This window comes from Numenius arquata, chromosome 5 (assembly GCF_964106895.1).
Source record: "Numenius arquata chromosome 5, bNumArq3.hap1.1, whole genome shotgun sequence".
Classification (NCBI taxonomy): domain Eukaryota; kingdom Metazoa; phylum Chordata; class Aves; order Charadriiformes; family Scolopacidae; genus Numenius; species Numenius arquata.
Window position 1 is genome coordinate 7,907,278 of NC_133580.1, and position 18,422 is coordinate 7,925,699.

At 37.6% G+C, this 18,422-nt stretch overlaps 1 protein-coding gene across 1 annotated transcript in view; it reads left to right on the forward strand.

The window, feature by feature from the left end:
- The first annotated feature begins 581 nt into the window (after positions 1-581).
- The window catches only part of AFF2 (ALF transcription elongation factor 2), a 260,919-nt gene continuing 243,078 nt past the window's right edge, over positions 582-18,422 (forward strand). Inside the window, exons 1-2 of the mRNA XM_074147510.1 lie at positions 582-727; positions 12,778-12,898. Coding sequence (XP_074003611.1) covers positions 582-727; positions 12,778-12,898 — 267 coding nt within the window. The remainder of the gene's footprint in view (positions 728-12,777; positions 12,899-18,422) is intronic.

Sequence of the window (18,422 nt, forward strand, 5' to 3'; positions counted from 1 at the left end):
GTAATATACACTTTTTTTTTTTAGGCTTTCAGTGTAGCAATGCAAGACTTTCAAGTGGAAAATTGTTAATTTACTATAATGAATTGAAATGTGAAAAAACAAATATTTAGTTAATTGCCTCATAAATCTGTCTGTTACTATCAGTGGAATTAAATTGATAAACAGTTCTTTAAAATTAATTTCCACATGGCAATGTGCAGATTTTATTTTATTCAAACCCCATTAGGTATTTGTATGAAAGAAAACATAAATTTGTATTTCTGTCACATTAAAGAGTGTGTGTAACAAAACACACATTTCCTACGTGGGTTCTGAGGTTTTAATACATTTGGCATAATGAGGAGATCTCAACATTAGTTCTTTTCAAAGGCAATAGCAGCTGAAAAGTGGAAGTACATCATACTTTCATGATTGTATCGTGTCGCTTTACTGTCAATACAGCTTAACTCAGCATCCCTTTGCTGTTGGGGTCAGAGGACCGTGGACATGATGCTTGAAGGTCACATGTGGTTTTGGGCTGTTGCCAGTGCTGAAAGTGTTTCAAGAGGCTGAGGGGAAGATGTGCTCTCTCAGGGGGGACTATGAAGCTTATTTCTGGTCACTGCCAGGATGGGAGTTCCTCGGGAGAGGAGGAGGTTGGTGTTTTATGTTACTGGGCCCGTATTTCCTCCACAGCTACAAATTTTCCCAGTTTGGAGCCTGCTGCAGCAGCACTTGTGGGCCCTTGGTATGAAAGGAGGTGGGAAGCTGAGTGCTCTTGTACTTTAATCACCTAATGACATTATGCCCTGTGCAGTATCAGTTTGTCAAAGTAAGTGGGGCACTACACAAAATTAAATCATTTGATACACTCCATCCTTCCAGCAAATGTAATAAGAACATCCTTGCTGACCTCTCCCAGTGACATACAGCAGGAGCAAACTTGTCTCATGGTGTATGACCCAATGTTCTGGAAACGCACATAAAGATAATTCCTTCTTGCACTATCGTATTGTTAGCTAGTCTTAAATTTCAACTTGATGGTTGTCATCTCAGTGTTTAGTGGTGGATGAATGGTTGCAAGTTACAGTTGATCTTACGGTGAAGTGTAACATCTGAGAGTTGCGACTCCTCAGTTTTCTTCCCACAGCTGTCTCTTACTTCTTGAATGACCGTCATCAACTCGCTTAAACTTTCATTCCCTCAGTTGTTTTACTTGACAGTAGTTGCTCCTTCCCAGAGGTGTAATCAGGCATGACTTGCTCTGATTCGTAAAGAGCTTTGAGGGGAACCCAGACAGAGGGACAAAATATTAGTGGTAACAGTGACCTATAAGACTTCAGAGAAAGGAGGTTGCAAACACGTTTTCAGTTAGCTTTAATAATACTTTAATAATCAAAAGAAGAAATGTAATGTTTAATATTTAAACAAAATTGCATTCACTTTCTTCTCATGTTGAGTATTAAAGCAGGATGGAAGCTAGTTTACATGTTTTTACACTAGACTATTTTATTATTAAATACTGAAATGTGCTGGAGTTGGCCAGCCTCCAATGAATATGACTCAACTTACATTGCATTTTAATATTTGCATGTTACATAGTATAATATTTCTATTAGACAAGTGGTTGATGGTAGGGAATTAAAAAAGGATGCACTTTTATTAAGTAACACATTGTGTTCGTGTTATGAAAATAAGTGATATTCATTTGCTGATTGACAGCAGAAGGGACCCAAATAGAAAGGGTTTGGAGTGTAAGTAACTATTATTCAGAATGCAGTAATCCATGTGTCTGGTCTTGATAATGCATGGTATAGTTAGTGCTGTGGGATGTGCATCTGAGATTCTCCAGAGACTGAAGAGAACAGGAGCTTACTGTCTGTTTGCCTGTAATGTGTAGGTGCCCCCCAAAAATGCATGTGAATTCTCACATATTCAATACAGTACAAACAATCTTGTTAAATCAATCAGGTTTTCAGAACTATATGAGTAGTAAACCTAGTTTGAGGTAAGGTGGTAATTTTAAGGTGAGTTGTGAAACTCCTTGCCACAGAGTATTCTGTTTGAGAGCATTCTTTGGAGAAAAGTCTTCTAGAGATGTTAAATACAAAGATACCAGGTCCTTTGTACTTAATACATAGCCTAATGTGCCAAAAATTTCTCGGGGCGATGTCAGTACTTTGGGGAGTGCTTTGCTCTGTTTCTAGAGGCTTTACTGGGTATTTGCTGTTGGCTGTTGTCAGAGGCAGGATGAGTTAAACGGAACTTTGATCTGTCTGTCTTCTGGGAATTTGGCCTTAAATGGCCGTGTTTTCTTCATTGTGGTATTTCTGTCATTCATGAAGTGAGTTATACATGTGAGATTTCAAACACGTTCAAAACGTAATTGGAGAAACATAATTTCTGTTTGGCTCTGAAAACTGTGGTACTAGGATGATCATCTGCATCACGCCCACCTTAAAAATTCAAATAATTTCAGACATGAGGTGGTAGTTTTGGCTAGTCTGAGTAAGATTATGTTACGATTTTGCTCTGTCTAAAGAAGTGAAATTATTTTACTTTTTTAAGTGCTCTTTTTTAGCTTTCAAATCCCAGGGAACATTTCAAACTTATTTCAGTAACACCTACATGCCATATCCCTAGTAGCACAGCATTCCCATGTTGAGTTAAATTTAACGGTGGTGTTTTTTCAGGGAGGATGGTACATTTGCTTTACTTTTTCTCGGTGACAAGGTCCGTGATCTGCTGGCTGGTGTATGTGTCTGTGTTGGTACTTAATGTGGGATAGAGGCAAATTTGATTATTCCTCAGTCAGTTGGTTGAGATGTCATGTGTACAATCTATAACATCACTAAAAAAAAAAAAAAAAAAAATTGTGCTTTAGCTCAAAGTGATAATGGCCTGTGGGGTACATTGGGAAGCATATTTGGTACCTTGCTTTTTTTAAAAAAAGTTGTTTTTTTTAAAAAATTCCTAAATTTCAGTTCATTTGCATTTGTCAACCAGGGAATCTCTGCAGTCAATATCTGTTGTACATAATGATCATAGAAGCTCTGTAGCTCTGGCATGTTCTGGTTTGTATTTGACTCTTTAAACTCTTGGCAGTGGATAAAAATTTCTGTTAGCATGAGGAATATAGCAGAAAAGCGAGTTTATACCAATAAGTTGCTGCTGCTTAGAGCTGGCTGTGTTATGAGACCTGGCTTTTTTTTGTCACTATTAAATGGTGAGGTCCCATCCAACCCTCATTGAATTCACTGGGAAAATTGCCAGTAGCATCAGTTGAAGTTGAACTATGCCCTTAGAGAAGATGTAAACCTCAGCAATGCTGATTAACTTTGTGCTACTTTGGTTAAATTATTTTGTCATACTTTATACTTTGTTTATAAATGAAAAATAAACATTATATGTTTGCTGAAGACATGAGCAGTATTTGTTATAGATTATCTTCCTCACTAGAAGCCGATGATGATAATCCATTGACCTGCTGTCAAGTCTCAATCTATTTACGAAAATTAAATAGAAAATATTATTATCTTTCTTAAGCTGTGTGTAACAGGCACCTTGTTGTTGTGAGGCTTTTTAAGGTCTAGTGGAAGAAGGCTTAAAATTTGGAGTTTGTAATGTTCTAAGTTCTTTCCAAGCTGATGACCGTTAAGTCTCATGAAGGTACAAAATCATTGCATTTCTTGCAAGATGCCTAAGATGGGCAATGTATTTCACAACAGGACTGAAAAGGGGATGCGTATTTACTTGAATTTGAAATGAGAGCACCTTGCATTTATTTGATCATCTCTTTCCAGTAGATATTACTACAACAAATGGAGGAAATTATACAGGGTTTCAACTGAGAGAAGAATAATTTATTTAAAAGATAATTTCTCTAGCCAAAAAGTGTCCTAAATAATAATCAATTAAATTATATTAGGTTTACAGTACTATATTTTTGTGCATTGGGGTCTCTGAATCAGTCTGTACATGTGCACTGCACACAGCGACCTGCGTGCACTTCTCCTTCAATATAAAATTGATGAATGAAATAGTCATCCTACTGAATTCTTAATTTTCCTGTGGTGGTGTTCTTCAGCACAAGTTAAGTTTAAGAACATGTGGTTAAAGAGCTGCTCAGCATGTGATAATGCTCAAGGGAGCAGAGATGCCTGTTAGTAAATGAATGCATTTATTAGAGCTGTAGGGGTAGCACGGAAGCACTTCTGTGATAAAATACTCAAGCAGTTGAGTCTGCTGATTCATCTGACTCCAAAAGGCTGTGTTAATCAATGATTGTTTTGTAATTTTTTTAAAAGGCTAGATTTATTTCTGTTAGCTGTCTATTGCATATCATTGCAAGTATTTCAAGAAAATACAAATGTGTGGATTTCATTTTTAAGGAAGTATCCTGCAGGTGCCCAGGAAAGTTTTGAGTAGCAGTATTAAGGAAATTTCTTAATTATAAATATGAAAAAAGGTAAAGACAAAAGTAGAGTTTCAGAGTGGTTTTCAGCTCAGATGTAAGAATGCAATCTGTACGTATTAAGTAAATAAAGATTTTGTGTTTCCATATATTAAAATCCATTTTAATTTTTGGAAATGGTACATGTACAAAAAGAAACTTGAACATTTTCAAGAAATTTTTCATAATTTGAGGTATCCAGGTGGGTGAAAAACAGACCGTAACAAGTATTGTCAGAAGATCTTTAATTACATCAAATTAGTGTTATGCCTTGGGAGTAATACATATACAAATATACACTTTGTAGTAGTACTACATGGTGTTTTCTACTGATGTGTATAAAGACTAATGCACAGCATGGAAATAAACACAACTATATTCAACTGTAACACATTAATACATTGAATGCTGGTGCTGATGGGCATATGAAGTAAGATGGCAGCTAGGAAGCCGTTAGGAGATATGCTGTGAAGTGTGTTTGAATTATAGTATATACTTTGGCAAAGACTTAGTGACTTCATTCCCATCAGTGAATTTTGAAGAAACTTCAAATCTCAGGAGAGATCAACAGAATTTTAAAAAAAAATAAAATTAAAAAAGGAAGAAACTGTCATATTCTGTTAAACTCATAAGGGCAATGAAATTTGGAATTTAGGTTGAACCACCTTCTCTGTTCAACACCCTTGTAGTGATCAGAGCCCCCTCACAGTCACAACACATTACCTGTCTAATAAAGCTTCCTAATCCAGCTCCTGTGTCCTGAATATAATTCACTTGATGCCAAAAGTGCTCATAAATTTCACATTTATGTAAGTTTGCTGCAGTCTATCAGAGGTTTAGTGTCATAACTAGAATACTGGATTCCAGGTGTTTCTGGGAAGTTGATATCAGTACCTTAATGTGCATTCATTTGTTAAATGATAAAAAGGCAACCAAAATAACCTCATACTATTATCTTAACTGGCTCTTTTAGTTATGTATCAGAGATTTACTCTTAGGAATATCACATGTTGGAAAGCTATTTTATGTGACTGATGTTCTAGTTACTATTTGTCTTTCAATGTCCTTTTGGAGCTGTGGTTATAAGCATTTTTCTCTTGAGTTTTATTTTTTTTTTCCACTCTTTTCCTTCAGTTTTGCTTTTGTTTCTCATACTGAAAATTTGAACTGACAAAAAGACTGTAATAGACTCCAAAACATACCTTGAACACACATTGTTAACCAAATTACAATCGCTGATGTCATTTACACGTGTTGCCTTTCAAAGGATGAACATGTTCATTTAATTTGCTTTTTAAATATCCATAACAGTGTCCCCAAGCATTTTAATAAAACAGAAACAGTTAATTATTGCCGAATGAGGATATCCAAATACAGTGGTCTGCAGTTTGCATTTAGTATATCTGACAGCACTTCTCTCTTGAAGAGAAAATTGTGTAAATTGCCAGTTATTATAATTTTTAATAAATAAGTCTTATCTTGACTCTGTTTCTCTCTTTCTTTCCCACCCCTCTGCAATACTGTTCAACAACCATACTTTCAGTGGGACCATTTCTATTACAGAGTGATTGAGCTCTGATTTACACATCAATTACCCAACTTCATGGAGATTTTCATGCTCCCCTAGCTGACATCAATGAAGCATAACTGCGTAAGCGCTTTATTTCATCCCAGTTTTTGATAACTCAGACTGATAACTAATCATATTGAAAGACAATGTGCTATGATACAGGAAACAATAAATGCTCCCCTTTGAAACCTCATCTATTCTTTATACGCTTACTATTCAGGAGCTTATCTCTGTCATCCATTCCCCCAGAATCGTTCTTTCCAAATTCACGTTAAGGAAAGGTTTGGGGCTGCATAATACCAAAAAGAGGAGAAAATTAAGTGAAAATAACATTTTCTAGGTACTTGGGGGGAGGGGGACAGCAGGGAGAGGAGGGGAATAACTAAAAAGAAGGTAGAATATGACAAATATAAGCCAAACCCTTAGCCTTCTAGCTTAAATTTCCATAAATTGCCCAGGGGTCTCTTGGGTGTTATTTTGTTCGGAGGCTTTAATCTTCTGGATTCTCTATCAAATGTGCTACAGGAATGGCATTGTTTTTAATGCAAATTGTTAAGAGATTTAGCTCATGTGGATAGATAACCAGTGACCATCTCAAGTGTTTCTCTACAGAACTGTTGAACATCAAAGACAGAATATTCTATATTTTAAAATAAATCATTTATCTTGAAGTGCAGTGTTAGATATTTTCTGTGCTAGATACTTTCAGTAACTATTCATGCTATGAAGAACACAACATTAAAGTAAATGTTAAATATGAAAGATAGTGAGAAGTTGTAAAGCTATTCTCTCATGGCTTGATTGGTCTGTGTCAAGTAGTAAAATTACCAGGACGAAGATGCAACTTCAATGGTGATAAAGGAGGAAGAGGAATTTTGCTATTTTAAGTGTGGCACTGCTTGTGATGTTTATCATTAAGCAAAACAAAGACTTCAGATGAGCAAGGAACATATGTGAAGTTGGCCATATTTCTGCTTAAAGATCAGGTTTTAAAACTCCCCTCATTTACTGAATACATTTTAAGACCTGCAATGAAATTTAAGACCTGAGGCTGGTGGGGTGTTTTTTTTTTTGTTTGTTTGTTTTTGGTTTTTGTTTGTTTTTTTTTTTAAATAAATGTATTGAAATACCAGAGTATAAACTGGGGGAATCTGAATATACTACGGAAGCCTGTTTTTCTTCCCTTGTACAATGTTGTGATACTCTGCTTTTACCTGAAATCAATGGAGTTATAGTGAGATATATCGGGAGTTACGTAGAGGTGAATTCCCATTGTAATGTATTTGCTAGAAGTACTCTTACCTACTTTGATTATCAGATGAAATGCTTTTTGCCATATATTTTCACTCACATTGAAAAAGAATTGCCCTGGTGTGGAAAAGCAAGTGTGTATTTTAAGCATGCGAATGTTCTCATTGACCCGAGTTGGATTTTTCATGTAAGGCAAGTATGTTCATGAGTGGTTTTTTACTTGGGATGTTTAATACCTTGTGCAGGCATACGAGTTATTTTTCGAGGAAGCCCAGTTTCTGAGTTTACTTCACCAAATTCCTGGGCAACAATTTTGTCCCAAAGTCAGAGCTATGAAGAAATAACCTTGGGAAAGGGCTTTCAGTTAGCAAATTTATATCATTTTATATCCGCTGTGTCTTAGTTCAGAACCTTGTGTTTATTTCTGATTTCCAGAAACAACAAACATTTCCGTTTGAGAACTTCTTTCATCATTTAGGCATACCCGATATTTTAAGGGATGTGGAATTAGCGGAGATATTTGATTTGATCATAGTGTGCATTTTTGTGAATTCAGACATGTTACTGAGAACAGCAACTACTTCTTTCCTAACTTGTGGATGAATGCTTTTTTTTCTTGAATGTTGTTCATTCATCCTTGTGGATGTAGACTGTCACTACTATAAAGTCTCTCTTCTCCAGCTTTTTTTATTGATTCTTTCCCCATTGGACTCTAGTTGTTTTGATTGAATCACCAGAGCAGTGGTTCTTATTCATGATTCTTCTGCAACATTAGGTGTTTGATCATTTTTTTTTCTCTTTTACTTTTCCTTCACATCACTGTGACTACTTCAGATTTGTCTGGTCTGACTTCTTTCTTCTGCTCTTCCTCCTGTCTTTCAGGCTCTTGTCTGCCTTGCCTAGTCTTCCGCAGTTTGGGAGACTACTTCTGTGGCGTTAGTTAGCACATCTTTGAAAATAAACCCCAGATGCTGGGTCTCAGTCTTTAGCTGTTGGTTTTATTTCTTCAGCTTTCCTTTAACTCTTCCCTCTAACCTCTTGCTCTACTGCAGTCTGTCCTAAAAGGTTTTTTCTTTTCCCTCCAGTTTTTTTTGTACCATATCCTCTCACTTTCATCACACATGACTGCACTGTCCTTCCCAGTGCCCCAATTTTTATGCTTCTTCTAGTTCTCCTTTTTGTGGACAGTGCACATCAGACTTCCGTCTCTTAGTGCCAGATCCGCATTTTTAGCTTCCAGTCCAAAACCTACGTGCATGCTTGTTATCTCTTTGCCTTGATATAACCTCCTACTGCCTCAGCCACCTTCTCCCCTTCTCCATTCTCTGCTTGATGCAGCTTGTCTCTGCAGCCATTGTGGACCATAGCAGGTATGAAGGGTGCAGCTCCAGGGGCCTCGCTGACACTGCAAGTTCATACAGGCTGAGCACCTGGCTTGTCACAGTGCATCAGCTCACTGCTGTCCCTTAGGGTGTCCGTAGCTGAGAAGAATGACAAATGGATATATGCTGGTCTGATTTTAAAGGGTTAAGTATCAAACACTGTTATTCAAAATGCATTTGCAGCCTGCCTCAATGTTAAACATACCAAAACAATAATACAGTTACAGTTACTATTCTTCCTGCCATATCCAGCACGCTGGTAATTTGTAGATCAGTGGTCTCGTGCTCTTGTAGCATTCTTACTGCTCACCATTCCTGATCTTCTCAGATTTATGTACAGACTTTCCCATTCAAATTCAATTATTAATCTAATAAGTGGTAACAAAACAATAAAGCTCATGTATTTAAAGTACATTGGCATGTAATAGCTGTGTCTAGGGAACTGGCCTTCTTGGATACAGTGAGCATAGAAGAAAAACAGCTGCAGGTCACTAAATCTCTTTTTAAAAAAAAGTTTGCAAAAGTCTGTATTTGTGATTTCTTGCTCTCCTGGCTTTAGAAGAGTCATGAAGTATTTCTCATACTAATGAGACAGAGTGAACTCTGGTGTTCCTCATGGTATCTGACTGTAGTTTTCACTGACACCTTCACCACTAATCACATATCTGTATTTCACAGAACATTAGTAAAGCTAAATATTAAACATAAATCCTAGAGATTGCATTGTGGCTGCATTAAGAGTTTCTGGAGAGCATCCCATTAGGTTCTCAGTGCACTGCAGTCTTAAGATCTAATCAGCATCCCTCTTTGGATTACAAAGAACCCAAAGAAGTTGTTATCCTAATCTATGTATGATCTTATAATATTTGACTTTCCGTAGCCACAATCAGTGCCCTGTCAAATACTCCCATAGCAAAAGTACATTTGCAGAGAAATAAGCCAAGTAATTGACCTGACAGGATGAGCAACCACTTCCTTTTGAATAGATACTTCGTACACTTAAGTCTGTGATGTGACTGTGTGAGTGGAAAGTTCATAATGAACGTTTAGTTCACAAGAGAATATATGAGAGAGAGAGAGATTTGGATTGATGCAGACGTAGCAGTTCACTTAAGGCTTTCCTTGTGTTGTAAAATGGATGCTCACAGTTTGGTAGTCTGTAAATATAGTTGAGGCATGAGACGCGTTTGTGCCCACCTCTTGGGTGCATGGAATAGGTACCTTTCATAAACACATGCACTAAACCAGAAATACTGCAGTACATTGTGTTGGAAAACTCAGGTTTTTTCAACTTTTTGCTGTTAAAATTGTAAATACTGTCTTATCTTAAGTTAATGTCTTTTAAAGTGATGATGCCATTTGAATTACTGCTGTTTTCATCACTTTCGAATTTGTGGTTTTGTAATGTGTCACAAAACTTATCTAAATAGTCTTAGGGCCTCTGCTGCTTTTTCTTAGATAGGATATAGCATAATGCCTCACTTGTTTCCCCGAGTACTTTACATGCTTGAGACCAGAGCCAGCTTTTAGATAACAAAGTGCTAGAACCTCACATGAAGGGTGATATCTATTGTGTGCTGTGATCTATGTGTTCAGTTGCCAGATTCAGTTTGATTTGGATGGGCCCAAGATTTCACCCTGAAATTCCAGGCCATGGTTGCTATTGGGAAGCTGTAAAAGGCAGCCCTAACTTTCATGAATAATTCTTTCTGAAGTGAATGCTGGCAGTGCTTGGGGTAGGACTGCTCCCATAAGCAAAGATAACTTGTGCAGGATATAAGTCCTGTTTATAAGTCCGCTCTACTGGCACTGAGACTGAGCTTACAACTTCATAATGATCTGATCTTGATATGAGTCACACAACCTATGGGTCAAACTGCCAAAAAAATCCCTGGAAAGAGCTCCAGTGGGGGGGTGGGGGGATGAATACAGTGTGTTCATCCTGCTCCTGGCCTGGATTATTCCTGTGCTAAACCAGCCCCCTACTCCAGAAGAGCTGTGGGGAGAGATGGAATCAGCCTTGTCCTCATCTTCATGTACCATTTTGGGAAACAGTTTGTACTTGCTTGTTCCCCTACATGTGGATTTTAATCTTGATTTAGAACATGAAAGGAAGGAAGACTCATGCCCCTCTTCACCTTTTAGTGAACAGGTCGCTTGTGGTTTGCAGTATTGTGTCTGCAATATGATCACATATAGGGTAGTAAAGTGACTGTTGCTTACCACAGTTTCCTTTCTGTTGCCAAGAAGCCAGCAAATATAGTACTATAGCTTCTGCAAAGTAGCAAGAATGATTATAACAATGTTCTGGAGCTTGATGTTGGTGCCAGTGATGTTACTACATCAGGAGGCATTATAAATAAATAAGTATGGTATCTTTTCAGCCTTCAGCTCAGCCTATGCAGGTGGCTTTGCATTCTGTTTACACGCCATACTCAAGCCTTATTCAATGAATTGCTTAAACCAATTATTATTTCCTATTTTTTTATTTAGGGATCTCATTGTGGCATTAGCCTTTCTTTTTTTTCTTTCCTTCCTTGTACAAAAACAAGTATACGAGAGTAAGGATACATGGAGTCATCAGGCAACAGACATATGCTTCCCTGTGCTCTCTGCAGGGCTTGCAGGTTCAAACACAACCTGCCTGAATCATAAGAACTTTAATTGAGTAGATAAAGAGGTCCTCATAATTATAAACTGCAGTAGGTATAACAAGAGGCTAAATACATAGCTGTGGTTTTAATTAGCTGGTGCTTCAAATTAGTAATTGTGGTTTCACTCAGAAATCAGTGACTTTATACACTGTTAAAGCCTCATCACTGTGCAGTTCATTCCTCATTATATCTCTCGGTGTGAAGCTTTCAATACAACATCATGCTGAGCTAAAAAGGCAAAAGTTGTAGATATTTGGTTATCTTCCAAGTGCAGCGGAGCTCTATGGAGATTTAATTCATTCTCACCAGAGAAAGGAGAATTAACTGGTTTTTGTTACATATATAGTATGTCTGTTTGTATGTATGCATTTGGACCTAGAGGGTGTGCATGGATGTGTGCATGCATGTCCAGAATCTACCAGGGAAATAGTGCTTACAACAGATAACATCAGTGCATATACTGAGTCTGCTATTCAAATTGTTGTCTGGAATTTGGTAGCTAATTAACTGACACAAAACAGAGCCAAAAGCCTTATAACAAATCAAATACGGGTTGAAAGCACAGAAGTGTCCCTTAATGCTTGTCACATGAGAGGTTGTCAGTGCAAGTTGAAGCATGCATCTTTTCCTTTCCTCTTTCCTTTCCTCTTTTTCCCCCGTCCTTCAGGGTTTTAATTATATCTTTTCCCTCGGAGGAGCAGGAGGTAGTTTGCAAAGCCAAGAGACCAAAATACTTCAGTGCTATTCAGGGGAGAAGTGAATGTGGTCTCAGCTTGTCATCTAGATCTGGCAGGTGCACAAAGTAAGCTGACATACAGCTAAGTGCCACTCGCCATTGCTACGCTGAGGCGCTAGATCCTTTTCTGTGTGTGTGTAGAATTATCTGACACAGGAATCAACTATCCTAAAGGCTCTTCCAGGAGCCTGCTACAAAAACACTTCTTAAAACCTGCTTGACACCCACAATGAAGCTGGACATAAATTTTAACAAGTACATGGGACATAATTAGGTGGTCGCAATCATTTGAGGCTGAACTGGAGCATTGGGATGGATGGAGACAAGTGTTACACAGCTCAATGGAGTTGAAGGTGTTGCTGTGCTTCCTTGACTTCGCGTTTGCTTTCTCTGCACAGACACTTTCTTTGTGGGCACACATGCCTGTGTTTGTGTGTCTGTGTGTGTGTATTTTACAGACTGTGCGTACAAATGCATCAAAATGTATCTTATTCCTCTGCATAATGCTCTGTTAATTTGAAAAGAACATTTTTGTCTGTTTTCATTGTAGAAGTGTACTGACTGTGCTACTGCCCAATTTCACATAGTATTATGATTCCAAATCTACATTTGGGAAAATTATTCCGTAGCTGCTTCTTTCTTTCAGAATTGTCCTCACGAGTTTCATTGCTTCTGATTACTGATAGTAATGAACATGTAACTAAATTATGGGGAAAATAATGTGTTGTCTTTTTTGTCTTCCTCTTCTTCAGTCACTATGAGCAAGACCGGAGTGCACTTAAGCGGAAAGAATGGGAGAGAAGAAACCAGGAAGTCCAGCAAGATGAGGATCTCTTTGCTTCAGGTTTTAACCTCTTTGGGGAACCCTACAAGGTAAGTTGCATTGTTGTGCTTTACATACTCAGAATGTCTTTTACCTGAAGGGCTTTTACAAATACAGATAAAGCTTCTCATCACCTGTAAGAAAAATAAAGCATCAAAGCCACCTTGGTACTTACACTCCTGAATACACTGATTATCCAAATCAGCATATGGGAGCAGAGCAAACGGAATGCTCTGCCCAACACTGCATACTAGAATTGACAGAATCAGGAATTGTGGTTACAGTCCAGTTCAAGATTTCTTCCTCTAAACACGCAGCAAAGTCCTGCAATAGAAGTAGGTGCAGCTGATATCTCTACAAGTGGGTTTTTACTTACAAAGCTAGCACTTAGTCTTTTTATTTTAAGAAGAAAATATATCTCAGTTGTTAAAACCAATGTCCTCTCTATAGATAACGAGTCCATAAGCTTTCTTGTGCAATCATAACCATCCAAAGAAGTCTTTTGGGAGCCTGTCTGAATCTTTGGGGAGCATAACAAGGGTATGAAAGTGAATTATGACAAGTCTTATTCTCTCTAAGGAGCTTTGCTGCCTGAGATTTTCATCACCAAGGGATGTCCCCCTTTATGATTTCTGCTGCTTTGATTTTCAGTAAGACATTCCCTGAAGAATTCATCAGAATGTAAATTTCCATATCTCTTTCTCCTCCCAATCAGTGACATCCATTGAAAGGCCACCACTTCATCTTTCCATTTTACATTGTTAGCAGCTGTAGGGAGCATGAGGGCTCTTTGAAAATCGCCCGTAAAGGAGGAGGAAAGACTGGCATTATTATCAAATGGTGTCTAATAATTATAGACTGTGAGACTATGACGGATGCACTTGACTCCTAGCTGTACTTTGGTTCAGGCTGACTGAGGAGCAACAGGCCTCGCATCCTTGGGGTGAACTCGTGCACTGGAAAGCCCCTGGCTCATGTACAAGGGAGTGAAAGTGTCATGAAAAATATTTAAAAAGGTGGTTTTGAAACCCAAAAGTGCAAGATAACGGTAGTACAGAACAAGATATCAGAGCTAATACAAAGGCATCTGCCTTGTCTGTACTATTGACTAGCAGCCATCCACTTCACGCTATAAATACTACCGTCAAGATGGGCCCAATTTGAGCTCTTCTGGAATTGCAGCTGGACTGCACACCAGGTGAATCTCCCTTGGAGCAGGGATGCTCTCACGGGTTGGAGATTCCTTACCTGAGACTAAGAGATCTCTCCTTAGCCAAGACAGAGAGATCCCTTACCCATGACAGATCCTCGGTAAGTGACTGATAGCATGCTGAATTAATAGTATGAAACATTACTAATCCATGTAGCTACTCAATATTATTGTAAATATTGTATGGATAATTCCGTTAGACATAAACTGTTGACCAAGTCTGAGACTAAGATTGGATCCAGCAGCACCTAGGCTCCAAAAGGAGGTTAGAAAGCAACCTCATAACTCAACAGGAGGGTCCTCCTTCCTTTTTGCATCTCTGGTCTCTGTGTGAATCATTCTAACTTGATTCTAAGTCCATTTTCCTTTGTATATTTCTTCCATGCAGTAATTAATAAGATGAACCTTGCCATCAAACTTACTGAACCTTGTCAAACCACTGTTAAACTGTGTTAAATGCCATCAAACTTATTGAACTCTGTCAAATTATTATTTTACCTCAATAAAACATATTGCTGCTTTTCTCTTTTGAGTGAGGTGCATTCCACTTATCCACAACAGAGACTTATGCACCCAAATAAGGACTATGCACTGGGACATACTTGGGGATTTTTTTTTGTTTTGTTTTTATAAAAATCTAACCAAGGTACTATTTCTGCATTGGGCCGCCATTTTAGCACCATTATTTATGGGAATAATAACTTACTATGAACTGATTTTGTTAAGACTTCCTGCAGGTTGTGTCAAATGAAATGTAGGTGATCATTGTAGTTTTGGACAAGTGCGTGTTTCTACATTGATTCTTTGTAGTATATGTATGTGTACATATACATGAAAAGAGATATTTATTTCTGTGGGTGTATAAAATACATCTGTACTTGCTTATTAGAAGATAAAAAATATTCTTTTGAAGCTCCACTGTCTCATGTTTCATGTGGGGAAACAAGACCTTTGACAATGTGGTGACATCCAGCATTATTGGGCTGGTTGGGCTGTGAGGGCTCTGTTGCCATTTAATGCAAGTGGGTTGCAGGTCTTGCCTTCAAGCTCTGGTGCAACCTGCTAATGCTCGATTTTGCAGAAGGGATCAGAGAAGAGCCTGCAGTGTTATGACAACAGACATCTGAAAAAACAATGACAGAGTTTTCCTGAGTGAAGCTGCAATTTTACTGCTGGATTGTTGATACCTTTTACATTTTGAATTAATAAAGAGTTTCAGAGAGGAGTATTTTAGAGAAAACAGTAGCAGTATTTTTGTTACTTTTCAAAGGAATTGCCTCAGAAAAGTTCCACTTGAGAAAGAGAGCCTGATGGGCAGCATTTCCATTGGGGAGCCTTTGGTGAATGTTAAATCATTTATCTTTTTCAGGTAAAGCCCCTCCATGCTATTCAGGCTTAGCATAAAAAAGATCTCAGCTTCTAATCCATGGAGGTTAGTTTAACTATGAGGCATGAGAAAGTAAATGAATTATGAAACCTCAAGTTTCATACAAATTTTCACAAAACCCTTGTAAATTGGGCCTATAAGTTTAGTGCATTAGTTCTCTTCTTTGTAAAACTATAATGCAATAGCTAGCTAGCAAATTAGTCTTCCAATAGGATTCTATTACAGATCTTTTTTTGAAAGCAATAGAAGCAAATGTAGGAAGGTGTACATTTCCTAAATTAACAAGAGCCTAGAATGAGGGGGAAGGCTACTAGCCATGAGTCACACACCAGACATAATTTATGCCTTAGAATACTCAGAAAATGCTTCATTTCCTTGATACCAGTAAAATTGTGATTCAACATCTGTTCAGAAAATAAGATGTACAGAGGTTTCCTTTAAGAAATCAGCCAATTATCCAGAATGTGAAGGTAGAAATTGTCCCCAGTCTGGAAGTAACAAAGAGCAACCAGAAATTGTGACTGGATTTTGGGTTTGTCTTGCTGGTATCCACGCTTGTCAAGAATACTCTACTTCTCACAAGAGCCCTGAATTTGTCAAGGAAATAAAATAAAAACATTAATATTATGCTTTATGTCTTAAATGCGGGTAGTACACTGCACTACACACCTGAGCTCGTTCAGGTTTTAATGCACAAATGTGGGCTTAGTTGTGTGTGCTCTAGTTTTATATAAGTCAAATTACCTCTCACATTCACTATGTGGTTTTTACTTTGCAATCTGGTCCAAAGGCCATCAAAGACAGTAATAATCCTTCCATTGGCTTCAATAACTATTGGATATGAGCTTTAGTGCACTTAAAATATGGTAAGGATGTTTAAGTTAATTTAATCTCCATGCTTTTTAGCAAATAAATTTTTTTATTAATGCTCCTAGTAAATGACTACATATAATAATGCCTAACACTTATATGGTGTCTTTCATCCCCAGGATTTGAACATTCTGCATAAAACAGAGTTAATATCAAGCAAAATTATATTTATCATTGTGACATGTAAAGCAACGTAAGTTGAGAGAATCAGATCTCTCCAACACAGAAGTGATTGAAAACCTCTACATTCAAATTAAAATATTGATTCCCTCTGTGAGGATTTAGGCAAGAGCCACATGTACTGTGCTGTGATGTTGAAGTGTTACAGTGATGATATGTTGTTAGTACTTTTTTTTTTTAAACTTTTGCGTTCTGGAAAGTAAGCTAAATGCATCCTGAAAGTATAGCGGAACCAGAGGTGAAGGTTGGTGGTCAGGCTTTTTTCAATACTTGTTTCCCATGTTCCCATGTGTTATCCCATAAGGAGTTAAAGTGTTTGGGGAAGGAAGAAACAGAACAAGTATGCAAGTGTTTAGACTTCGCATCATAATTCCTGCTGGGCCCTTAAGCACAATGGAATCTCCTTGTTTTAAATTTGGGGGTTGAACAGAGAGAGCCTGGCTTTGGCTGCTGCCCAAACAGCTCATTGTGCAACTCGGTTGAAGGAGACTGCTCATATACAAAGAGCTTATTCTTGGCTTAGCTAGAATATAATTTTTGCCACTAAAATGACCAACCTAGGGACTTAGTGAATAAAAGTGATTCGTGATTCTCCACAACTAGGATTATTAACTGTGTCAGTTAGGAGCACTGGCAAAATGTATATAGATGAGAACCACATTGAACAGTTAATTTTTAAATCACTGCCTCAGTGCAGTGGTAATATATGTTACAATCCCTGAGAATGAGCAAAAGGAAATTTGCATTTATTATCTTCTTTTTCAACATTTTTTATGGTATGTGCAGTACTAAGGAAAAAAAATATCTTTCTGCAGTATTCTTCTCATCTCCTGACTAGTTCAGCAGTGGGTAATATAAGCAGATATTTCAGGAGAAATCCATGCATGGATTTTTTTCATCACTGAAACTTCTCCTTAATACTTGAGGAAAATGGGATCAGTGGCATGGTAGGATCCCTGGTCGAGGAATGAACTGCAACACTCTCTAACCAAGCACAAGCTCATAGTGTTGCCTTTCCCCATCTTTATGGCCTTGAAGTTAAGGCATCTGCTTTAACAGGAACTATAGTTTTACTTTGTTTTTATCCTTTGAGTCTTGTAAAGTAATAAGCATGGGGAATAACATGTTTTAGTTCTCTGCTGGTCATTTCAATGGAACATAAAGGTCAATAAGAAAACTGGTGCTTTGGGTCTCTGTGGGGTGAGTTAGAACAGGAAGAGAGAGGAAATTAGCTGCCTATTAATTATAGCTTCCAGCTTATTTGTCCAGCTTTTTACAAGTGAAAGGAAAAAGGACCAAAAAAATCCACTTCATGCTTCAAAAGAAAAAATATAATAGCAGTGAAACACAGATGAGTCAGTATTTATTTAATAATTACTGGAATTCAAAGAAAAGCATGATTCACAAATACAACCAGCCTGCAGACAATGAAAGAATCCTGATACTTAAGAATGTGGCAATCATGTCTATTTATGTTCTATAAGAAAATATTTTTGAATTATCTCTTATTTGAAGATACCTGTAGCATTTGAGTGGGTAGAAGCTTTTTCTTTTCTGGATTCAGATGGTAGATACCTCAGGTCAAACTGAACCCTCCATGGAAAAGTAATTGGAGTTACACTGGAGTGAAGAGTTTGGCGCTATATGTTTATTACAGGCTACCCAGCTTCTATTTATGGCAGGACTATGGGTCAAGGGGCTGATAGAGCAATAATGTACTTAAATAAACTCTGTGATTGCAATTCAAATGCTCAGTAGCCAGTAATTGCACGTTCATGTTTTGCGTGATATGAAGTGAACATGCCCAACATCTCTGACATAAAACCAGCTTATTTTGCTCCTAACATCCATAACTGATGCAATTTAAACACTTCTCTGAGAGCATATTTAAGAAAATGGGAAGCAGTATACAAGTGTTACTCATGCA